Source organism: Nomascus leucogenys, chromosome 5 (genome assembly GCF_006542625.1).
Source record: "Nomascus leucogenys isolate Asia chromosome 5, Asia_NLE_v1, whole genome shotgun sequence".
NCBI classification, from domain to species: domain Eukaryota; kingdom Metazoa; phylum Chordata; class Mammalia; order Primates; family Hylobatidae; genus Nomascus; species Nomascus leucogenys.
The window spans coordinates 119,762,914-119,774,814 of record NC_044385.1 but is presented as its reverse complement, the minus strand read 5'-3'; the positions used below and the strand labels follow the sequence as shown (position 1 = coordinate 119,774,814).

Sequence of the window (11,901 nt, the reverse complement as noted above, 5' to 3'; positions counted from 1 at the left end):
GTAATAATGTTAAGCTAAATCACAGTATTTCTTACAGTTAAATGCTGTATTCTTGGTACCTTTGTTTGTATGGGTTCCTTTATTTATAAGATCATTCTTGAAATAAATTATTTATCTGTAATAATTATGGTTAGCTGCATTAAGGAATGAATAATTTTCAACTGGTGGTTTTTCACAGCCAGCGATAAATCCCCTAGAGCAGGGTTTGTAGAGAATGAGAGTTCAATAAATATTTGTGAAATAAATCTTTAGCAGGTTATACAATATTTAGCATGCCTGAGAGGATGGAAACATTTCAGAAGTATAAAAATCAATGCAATTGGCTAAATTGGGAAATTATTAGTCTTTTCACATTTGATCTTATTTTCTGACCTCATTTATAAAGTATTGACATCAGTTTTCAAGTCACTGAATTTATCCTCGGAGAAGAAATCAGTACAAAAGAATAGAGCTACAGTATTTTCCATACACATTTGGGAAGCTCTAAATGTTCTAAAGTTCATATAGTTCCTGATTTCAGATGCTGAGTGTACTTTGGAGAGTGGCACTGTTTTAATATAGGGGGTTTGTTGTTGTTTTTTAATATTGAAGCTTCTAAAAATGTCTCAAACACGAAAAGTTCCATGGCTCTGAAATTTAGACTATGACAATAATTAAGAAAATGCAGAAAGGGCACTGGTAGATTTTTAAAAACTATTTTAATACAAGATTAATAGCAATTTTCTATCCAAATCAGAAATGAAAAATCTTAACCCAAATAATATTCATTTGACAGTCACATAAAATTTTAGATTTGATTGGTGCACACATTTATCCTGCATATATATTATGTATATGCACAGAGAGACCTCACTATTATGCCATTGTTAGGGGTCTTTTCGTGGAAGTACCTCATTACAAGGCAATGTCAAAGCTTCCAATAACTACTCAACTTTGAATGAAGTTCAAAATGTCCCCATGCTAAGCTGAGTCCGTGCCATAGCAAACCATGATATAGTAAGTCTCCAGAATGCGTACAAATCAATACTCTGTTTGTATAAGTTGGTCTAAAACTAAACACTGGCTAATGTCTCCAACAAGGAAGAACACATTGCAAATTTATAAGTTATGGTTTCCTTTACTCTTCTGCTGGCAAAGCTAAATTGTGTTTTTAAATAAAAATCAGGTCTGTTAGTAAGTAAATGGAAATGTGTTTAAATTTCTGCAAGTTTTAGGTAAAACTTGCATTTGCTAATGCTTCTACATTTAATCAAGTCATTTGATAATTAGCTTTGCAAAAAGAAGTAATAAAAGAATCACATCTCAGGAATATGTTGTTTTTTTCCTCCTTAGGGACTTTAGTTGGTGTTCAGTCTGTAGCCGAAACATGTATGTAATGGCAAAAGAAATAAGAAGGCTAATGTCTGCAGCAGGGAATATAAATTAAGAATCAGGGTTCTGCCTGTAATAATATTTTCAATGTGTTTGCTTTAAAGAATGTTACTTTTATAATTATTACTACTTATCAATGAATAATAGTGTTTTTCAGTGTAGACAAAATAGTATTTTCTATCCCTTACATTTAAAGCAGGTGATACAAGTTACTTAATGCTAGCTAGGTAAGTCATTGTAAGGGAGACAGATTTCTAGTGCTAATGTTCTACGATGGCTATAATCAAAGTACCAACTTGGCCTTCGTGAAAATGACAGAAGGTTGTCATGGTTGTCCTTCAATACAGAACCATAAACAGAGCTCTTATTGGTAAATTTGTAATTCATTCTTCTCTGCTAAAGACTTTAGCCTCTTTAGCTTTTGTTGTGACACATACAAAGTATAATATATACCAATTACAGACGTGTATTTCTGTTAGAAAAATACATATTATAACTAAAGAACATGTAAATAGAGGCACTTCAATAAGCTAAGTGTTTGCAGTTATGAGCATCACCCACCAATTTCTAGTGTCGGGTTTCAGTGAGCCCATTCCTCTCTATTCATAACAAAAGTTATGATATGATTACAGAATTAGGGAACATCAGAGCAAATGAGGGGCAGGTTATAAAAAATAATGAAGCCTCATTGCATCCCCTATCACTATGCTGAAATGAGAAAAATTAATTTGAGAGTTGAATTCCAAAATACTTACTGAAATAGGGTAACTAGGTTAAGTGAAATCCTTTAGGGCCAAAACATTTCTTGTGTTAAATTAGTCTGAAAATCATATGATTTAGTAGTATGATGATAAAAACTAGGAAGTACAACTTGAATGATATTTTGACCACATCCATGCAGGGTGCTAACACTGTGACATCATTAACTGATATCATTTCAGCTCTCTGCCTGGCTCATTATGCATCACTATATCTCATCAATATGAGTCATATTGATAATGAAGGTGTTGAAACAAATGAAGCAGGCGTTTATATATTATCTGTGTGTTTAGTGCGTATAGAACATGGGTTCACATTCATTAATATTATGTGTATTCATACACATGCACAAAACCTTTTGGGGGTGAAAGCATAGGAAAAACAAGGCATCCTGATCTATTTCATAAAAGAGAATGCAGAAATATTTTAAAAAGGAAAGACTTGGAGTTTAAAGCCATAAAACAAGTTATTATTCAAATAGTCTGGAAAATCAAGGTTGATTTAATTTGTATTGCACCTTAATTATTGGAGAAAGACAATACTGACTTCTGAACACAGAATGAAATGAGCAATGTAAATGACTGGTCCTTCATAGAGAAGTCTTATGTGGAATTTGTGGTAGGAAGCCAAAATGTGGGCAGTGAAATGGATGGTTTTCTAGAAGTATGTAATGATGAACTAGATGGTTAATTTCGTAAAGGTTTAAATGAAAGAATGCCACAAAGTCTCTCATCATCCTACGTTTTATATTTCATTAGGCATAAAGTAGCAATAGATGCTTGTAAATACTTTCTGTCTTGCAAAAGTGCTCAAATATACTTAATACTATTGTGCCACATGTGTTCTACTTAAATGTGATGACTAAATCAATAGCTAATTTTAATTTTGATGAGAACAGAGATTGAAAAATACCATTTATGTGTCAATACTGTTGATGAGTTAATTAAAATGTAACTGGCATACTATGGTGTCTTGAAACATTACTTTTCCCTACTCCAGATGCATCATAAAAACCAAGAAACATATGGATAGCCAACTGTATTCATAAAGCCCCAGTTTGGTTTATTTTGCTTCTCTCTGTCAGGGGGAGCATAAGGCCTGGCTTTGGCATACTTGGTGAACAGGTTAGGCTGTGGCTCTAAATTGGCCTATTGAGTTAGGTAATGTATCCAAGTGCCAGGCAGGAATCCTAGGCCGAAGGTGTTTTACATGAAAGCAATGGTTTTTCATGAATAACATTCTTTACACATACAGTTTCCATCACCGGTAAAGCCCTGCACACCCATGGCTCATCCCATGAGTTTGGTGTAGTCTGGAGCACCCAGGCTGAAGCACACTCATGCAGTAGGGTGTGCCCTGGCAAACTTTTAATAAATGGACAGTTAGATACATAAAAAGTTCTCTTTCTTGATTCTTGGTGCTCACAGATCACTGAGGAATCCCTTCTTTGAGCAGCACAAAACAAGAAGAGCTGGTTGACAAAACATTTTCTTACAAAGGTGTGTCAACCCTGAGCTTGGAATTAAGAAGTTAAAATCTGTGATTTATATATATATAGATATAAAAATAGATGATCATACTAAGACTAAAAAAGTGAAAGAAATCTCCATGTCAATACTATATATATATATTTTTTTGTCTTGACATTTTTTTCTGTTGTGAGTTATTTTGTAAGAGAATGCCCTTGTGATGCAGAAACCAACTGACACAAAGTAAATAGTTAAAAATGAAAACTCAGGAATGGATCTAGTTGTGTATCAATTCATTAAAGAAAAACTATTGTTTTGGGAGGGTAATGAGCACAGGGGCAGAAATATCTAGTTAATGTCAAACCTGTGGCAAAAGCAGAGATTGTATCATCAAAGGTTATTTTCAATTGAGACTCTTGAGGAAGGTGAATTGATGGGGGTAGCTACTAGTAATTGAAGATGAAGGGGAAAATCTGTGCCAATTGGATACAGCGGACAGTCATTAAGGGAATTAAGAAAAATGGTGCCATTACTAAATTGAAATTGGGCAGGGTGAGAGAGAGGTGCTGAGTCGTAGTAATTTTTGTTCTCATATTAAAGACGGGATTCCAAATTTAGTATCAGTACCTCCAGATTAATTTGGTGTTGTTTGGTTAGAGTGCAAGATGATACCTCCAAGACAACAGTGCATTTTCACTACATTTAGAACAAACTTTAAGCTTTCTCCCCATAAGCATTTTGTAAACCCGGATTTGTCACAAAAAAGCTTACATTGGGAGTTGGCTGTCAATGCTGAACTTACAGCATTAAAATTCATTTATTTTTCTCTGTTTGCTTTTTTGTTGAAAATGCAGCTGTCTTGGGGTTTGGCCCGATTTTACAAGGAAAATTATTTTCTTTCTTCCTTTTTTATTTTAAATGAGAAAAAAACCCTCACAACGTGAGATTCCTTTACTTCTGCAGCATAAAAGCAAATGAAGGTAAGAAAATCTCCTGGTACGAAAGATTTGAGTAAGAATTCTCTCTAGAATAAACAAGGTCCTCACAGATAGCTGAAGGAAAGAGGAAGCAGTTCAGTCTGGCACCCGGTACTCTTTGGGAAAACAAAAAGGGAGGCAGATTGCAGTACTGCTCTCTTCTCATAGAAAACGGTAAGTTTTTGTGGCATGGTCCATTGTCCAAGAGTGTAAGAAAAGAAGTGAGTTGGCCATTCAAATAGCTAAAATGCAGTTTCATCTGACCAAAAACCCAAGATTATCTGCACAGTCTCTGCAGTGCCAGGACAATGCAGGTGAGAGACCAGGAGAGCAGGGAGTGGCCACGCTGGGCTGCGGAAGAGTCCACCTCTCTCCGGTCGGGATCCGCTGCGGGGGCCTCTGTGGTGACAAACTCAAACTCCGTGGGACACACGTCATCCATGCACCCACTGCCACTCCCTGAGCCACTGGATTCATCACCTAGTGTGGAAAGATTGAAAAACAAAGTTAGACCACTGATATGTTTAGGCTTTGTGGCCCCACCCAAATCTCATCTTGAATTGTAATCCCTATAATCCCCACGTGTCAGGGGAGAGGCCAGGTGGAGGTAACTCAATCATGGGGGTGGTTTCCCCCATCCTGTTCTCGTGATAGCGAGTGAGTTCTCACGAGATCTGATGGTTTTATAAGGGGCTCTTCCCGCCATGGCTTGGCACTTCTCTTTCCTGCCACCTGGTGAAGAAGGTGCCTGGCTTCCCCTTCGTCTTCCACCGAGATTGTAATTTTACTGAGGCCTCCCCAGCCATGCTGAACTGTGAGTCAACCGCTTTCCTTTATAAATTAGCCAGTCTCGGGCAGTTCTTTATAGTAGTATGAAAATGGACTAACACAACCACCAACCGGGAAAGAGTGGAAACAGAGCTCAGCAGATACGGGGCCTGGTGGTGGGAGGCAAAATCTCCCCATCCATGGTCCCCCCACCCTACCCGACAGGATTTTTTTTTTTTTTGAGACGGAGTCTCGCTCTTTCGCCCAGGCCGGACTGCAGTGGAGCGATCTCGGCTCACTGCAAGCTCCTCCTCCTGCGTTCACGCCATTCTCCGCCTCAGCCTCCCGAGTAGCTGGGAGTACAGGCACCTGCCACCGTGCCCGGCTAATTGTACAGATGGGGTTTCACCGTGTTAGCCAGGATGGTCTCGCTCTTCTGACCTCGTGATCTGCCCGCCTCGGCCTCCCAAAGTGCTGGGATTACAGGCGTGAGCCACTGCGCCCGGCCCAGGATTGTTTTTAATAGGCAGGGGTGTGATGAGTGGGGGGACTGTACAGAAACAGGTGTTTGAAGAACAATATCAATTGATACCCGAGATATTCCTTGGGTGGCATCACCCAAGGAATGTGTGAACCCCAGACTCCAGGGGAGGCCACACCTACCATGTTGGCCTTAGAAAGACATTTCTTCTGGCCAGTACTTAAGTTTAAGAAATTCCATGCTTTGCTCTTTTTATACTTAGAGTCATTGCTCTAGGAAGATACTATGCTTTTTAAAGGATTTTAAAAGAAAAATATAGAAGAGGAAAACAAGTTCTATGCATAGGAAATGAGAGGAGCAGCAGCAATAGTAGTGAGAGGTCTCTATCAATATGACTTTTGGCCTCCTTTTCCCCCACCTGTGTTCTCCTGAGAGCAAGTTTGGACTCTGTCCCAGCCAGCTTCTTCCTTTAAACCAGAAGTTGACAAGCTATGACCTGCTGCTTGCTTTTGTATGGTCCATAACTCCAAAATGGTTTATTTACATAAAAATATGTATTTTATAGATATCCATAAAATCTATTATCTATCTTATCTTATCTATCTATCTATCTATCTATCTATCTATCAATCAATCATAGGGTCTGGCTCTGTTGCCCAGGCTGGAGTTTAGTGGCACCATCATAACTCACTGCAGCCCCAAACTCCTGGGCCTAAGTGAACTTCCTGCCTTAGCCTCCTAAGTAGCTGGGACTATAGGCATGTGCCACCGTACCTGGCGGTTTTTATAGTTTTAAGTGTTTGAAAAAAATCAAGTGAAGAATAATATTTTATGACATGTAAAAAGTGTATGTGAAATTCACGTTTCAGTGTCCATATATGAAGTTTTATTAGAATCCAACTACCCCTGTTCACATACATATTGTCACGTTAGACCAGCAGTGTGGGGTAGTGGTGGCAGAGACGATGTGGCCCTCAAAGATTAACATACTTAATATATGGCCCTTGACAGAAACAATTGGCCATTCTCTGCTTGAAACCAAGGCCCTGGTACCCAAGGAGTATGTCGACCCACGGTGGCATTGTCCCTTCCTGCCCAACTTGCTTTCTTCCCTATTCCCACTTCTTGTTTGACAAACGCTGTCACTCAGACCTGGCCCAGATCAGGCTGCCAATTACTAGCTTTATGAAAGTACTTTTCACTGCTTGGAGGTGGTATTATTTATGTGCCTGTTCACTTGCTTACTGTTTATCTCCTTCTCAAGAATGTAAACTGAGAACACAATCTGTGATGTGGTAGAGATTTGGTAAATCCTGTTCATTTCTGTACTTCTAAGGCCTTCAGTGGCCCCTGGCATACAGCAAGTGCTCAACAAATACTTGCTGAATAAATAAATGTGCTTTGGGCAATTACTCAACTTTTGCAGTTTCCTCACTTAAACAAATACAGTTGACAATATTGACCTTGAAGGGAGTGTGTGAAGACAAATCACTAGAGTGCTCGAGGACACCAAACCCAGTGCTGCCAATGATGCCTGATGGAAAAAACATGGTTCCTACAGCCAAGGCAACCTGGAACATACCCTGACATTTGTTATTTAAATGTACCAGGGTAAGCCAGTTAGACTTACTGAGGCTCCGTTTCCTCACCCGTAAAAATGAGAGTAATAATATCTATCTGTTATGAGAAATGATGTTGCTGGAAGGGCTCAGGAAACTGGAAGCTTTGTAAGGACATTAGCTATTTCTCTCACTTGCTCAGTGATTTCCAACCAATGTCCCTAAACTCCTCCCTGCTAGTCTGAATGGTGATGCCCTGTTGAGCTGCTCCTGAGAAACCAGGGCCATCCTTAGCTGCTGGATGCTACTTAAGTAAAGCTGGGGCAATGTAGGGACTCTTCTAATGTCCTCTTGAATGAGAAAGACACAATTAGAGAATGAGCACAGTTTCTTTTTTTAATGGGACATCTAAATACCAGATAAGATCACTTCAACACACTATACTAGGTTTTTAACATTTTCTCTGATTTATCTTTAGTGGCCTTTACAAAGGGGAAAATTCCTGTTAATTAAATTCAGAGATATCAGAATTGTTAAGGGAATTGTTCTGAACACTGGTGTCATGAACAAGAAGTAATACAACCTTTACAGAGATATTATTAAAATGATTTAGAATATTAAAAAATGTGGGAAGCAAATATGACAGGAGATTTTGGCTGGAAAAAATAATGGCCCCATCTCTTTTTGAAAAGGAATCACAAATGCAAATATTAAGGGGTGGGATGAGTAACTTAAAAAAATATTCAAAGCAATAAGGATGCTGATGGTTATAAAATGTGATAATGGTTTGTATGACAGACACTAGCCTAAAATAGAGGGCCACATTTGGTGCTTGGGATCCTCTTAATTGTTGATTTTATTTTCTTTTGAGGGGAAATGGAGTAAGATCTCTGCCTTCTGGCCATTCCCTGAGCTTTACAGCTTGATATGTGTATAACCTCTTTAGGTCAGAGAGGAGTGAAAAGCGAAAAGCCAAGCCAACTAATTCTTATGTATCTTGAATTATTCATTCCAATAGCCACTCTCTAGATAATAGAGCATTTTATTTAATGGAGAAGACAATGGATAAAATGAGAGGTGTAAGGCTAAGTGCTAACGAGGGTGAAGCAACAATGGCTGAAACCTGTGTAATGCTCTCTTCTGAAGAGGAAAGGAGGGGTTTAGTAGAAGGAGGAGAGATAATGGGATTATTTTGAGGAATTTTACAGCAATAACGTTCATTGGGTTGGTAATTATTCTGTGTTTAGAAAATCATTTTTTTGAGTTCTTTAAAATGGAATACAGCACAAAAATTTTCTGCAGGGGATAACTTGGTAGGCTGATGACGATGACTGAAAATGACTTGAGGTCTTCTATCTGTAACTCATTTCTTTCTATCTCATTAATCCAAGCACACAAGCATCATCTTATGATTCAGTGACCAAATTACAGAATCACTGGCAACTTCACATCTTATGGTCAAGAATCCTTGTCCTGGGAATTCTCTTTGTAAGGGTAATATTTTTAAAAAGCAACAAGCAACACTGACAGAAAAAACTTTTTTTGTAGTTATTCATCTTGAAAACATTCAGACAAAACCTATATATAGTTTCATGTCAATGTTCACTTAATAGTCTTCCAAATCATTTTCGATGCTTCTTTAATGAAATAGTTGTGTGTAATATTGCACTAGAATTTTATAATTTCTCTCAATATTTGTGTGTAATATTGCACTAGAATTTTATAATTTCTCTCAATATTTCAGATACAAATGTCTATGGGTTGTGTATGTGCATAGCTGGATAGAGAGGGAAATGATGTAGTCAGCTACATCTACCCACCAGACACTATCATAGCTCCTCAAATGAGGCTTCTAAAAGCCTCTGAAGCAGGGATGCTTCCCATTCTATAGAAGAGGAACCTGAGACTTAGGAAGTAGAGTAATTTGTAGAGACTCTGATTAATAAAGAATAAGACAGGGATTCTAGCTCAGGCTTGTCTAAGCAATCTGCTGAGCTTTCTTCTTTTGGTGGGAACAGGGCAGAAGTTTGGGTCAGATGTGAATACTGATGAGGAGAGGAGAAAGTGAAAAAATTACTTTGCTGTTTGTCATTAATGAATCAGCTGGTAGATTTCAAATCAACTCAATTTTAGCTTTGGTATGGCTGAATGTAATCCATTGCAATTATTCCTTGTGTTGTGGAATTTGATTTTATTCATATCCTATGTTTTGTGGATCAGAGCTTTGTGTCCAAAAGACTATAACAAGCATCATAGCCTGAGGAAGAATGAGAAAAAATTAAAAGGGCATATTGCTCTTGAAGAAAGTCAGGGCGTCATCTTCTAAAACCATTTTTTACTCTGAAAATTTCTGGTGCTGGGAAGGATTTTCTTACTTGTGTCCTGGAAATTGACATCATTGCCATTGTAGGCATTTTTTAGTTTGTTGGTCATCACACGGAGAGCCATAATCTGCTGTCTGATGAAAGTGTCAGGCCGAGTGATGTCCACATCCACCTCGGGATTGTTGATCTGGTTGGTGAGCCCATCATTCATGATCTCAGGCAAGTATCTGCAAGACAGAGAGGGAGAGAACAGCTCAGGGAGATGCCACAGAAACTGTAAAACGAGATGCCATGCAAAACCAGATGACTGTCTCTGACAGTCAGCCAAGACACCTGGCAAAAACTGGATCTAGTTCCTGGAAAAAAATGCCAAATAGTGAAAACATGGAATACATTTTTTCAGATGAAGATGTGGCTAAAATAGCCTCAGACTAGTTTTTTTAAAATGGCACTGAGTTCTTAGGTAAGGCTGCCTACAAATAAATGTGAAACTGGGGACTTATAAGAAACCACTTGTATTAGTCTGTTCTCACACTGAAGCATACATACCTGAGACTGGGTAATTTAGAAAGAAAAAGAGGTTTAATAGACTCACAGTTCCACATAGCTGGAGAGACCTCACAATCATGGTGCAAGGTGGAGGAGGAGCAAAGGCACATCTTACATGGTGGCAGGCAAGAGAAGTGCCAAGCAAAAGGGGGAAATGCCCCTTATAAAACCATCAGATGTTGTGAGAACTCACTTACTATCATGAGAACAGCAGCATGGGGTAACAGCCCCCATGATTCAATTACCTCCCACCAGTTCCCGCTCGTGACATCTGGGGATTATGGAACTACAAGTCAAGATGGGATTTGGGAGGGGACACAGCCAAACCACATCACCTCTACTTAACACTAATGACTCTTTCCTCCCTCCACCCCAAATGTTAGCTTAGGTCAAGGATTTGATATCTTCCTCAGTTCTGCTAATTTGGATAGTAAGAACTGGGTTTATAAATTACATATGATCCAAGAGAGTTCTCTGTGAGGATGCCAATTCTCAACTGCAGAGGCCCTACCTCAGATCTTAATCAGCAGAAATTCTGGATATGAAAAACCTGCTTTGGGGACATTTCAGAAGTAAGCAGTGGTTACTGGAATGATTGAGGTGTCTATTAGGGCTTTTATTTTGTAATAGAATCTTGGGTTCAATTAGGTAGATTTACCAATGTTCAGTAAAACAGAAGGGTAAAATCAAATGATTCTGAGTTTCACATTGTACAAAAATGTCAAAATTGTCAGTCCTTCAATGTGAGCTGCCTAAGCTGCCTAGGGATATTTATATAAGTGAAGGCTAAAGATCTTGGAAATGTGCTTGGGGCCCTCTCTGACTCCTTACTCTCACAATCTGTCCATCTTCCAGTCCTCTTCCTCTTCTTCTCACAGAGCTTCTTATGCCTGCTTCTATTTTCCCATTTCCCATTTCTCTCACTGGAGAGACACCCCCCTGCAGCCTCAAAGTGAGCCCCCCACGCCCTTCTTCCCTCTCTAGAGCATCCTGCACATGCTGTATGATTAATTTTCAAAAAATACTGCTTTCATCATATCATCCTTCTCTTTAAAAACTTTTGAGGATAGTAGCTAATGTCCAATAACTACCAGGCACTGCAGTAAACATTTGACACACATCTTTAAATTCAGCCCAACAGCAAATCTAGGAGATGGGGAGTATTTTATCCTTGTTTTATGAAACAGAAAACTGAGGCTTAGTGAGAATAAGCAAATGTGCAAAGTTACAGAGCTAATAGCTGGCAAAACCATGACTTACTCCCAGTCTAGCTCTGGAGCCCCAGTGCCCAAACACTGCCCCAGACTGCCAGGAGGATCATCAACTAGAATCTACATGTTATAGCTCAGCAATCAAAGGGTCTCCACCCACTTCTTTCTCATACTCTCTCCAGGGACCCTCCTTGTCTTATAGAGTCGACTCCCTATAGCCATCCTATACCTTCCTGTCCTACAGGTTTTCCTTGCATAGTGCAATTTCCCGTTTAAGTCTCAAATACTCTTAAAGACCCAGGCCTATCCCCACTTTCTCCTCAAGATATTTCCCAGCTTTCAGGGATCTGCCCACCCTTTTGTAAGGCTGCCAGGTTTGGTTGGGCATTTCGTGCACTGCACAAACTCACCCCTTGAAGCTGCAGGAGTGAGT

At 39.1% G+C, this 11,901-nt stretch overlaps 1 protein-coding gene across 1 annotated transcript in view; it reads right to left on the bottom strand.

Moving 5' to 3' along the window:
• Window positions 1-679: 679 nt before the first annotated feature.
• Window positions 680-11,901, bottom strand: part of GPC6 (glypican 6) — a 1,175,399-nt gene continuing 1,164,177 nt past the window's right edge. The window contains exons 9-10 of the mRNA XM_030813553.1: window positions 9,760-9,935; window positions 680-5,056 (exon numbers count right to left, since the gene is read on the bottom strand). Of these exons, the coding sequence (XP_030669413.1) occupies window positions 4,854-5,056; window positions 9,760-9,935 (379 nt within the window). The 3' untranslated portion in view covers window positions 680-4,853. The remainder of the gene's footprint in view (window positions 5,057-9,759; window positions 9,936-11,901) is intronic.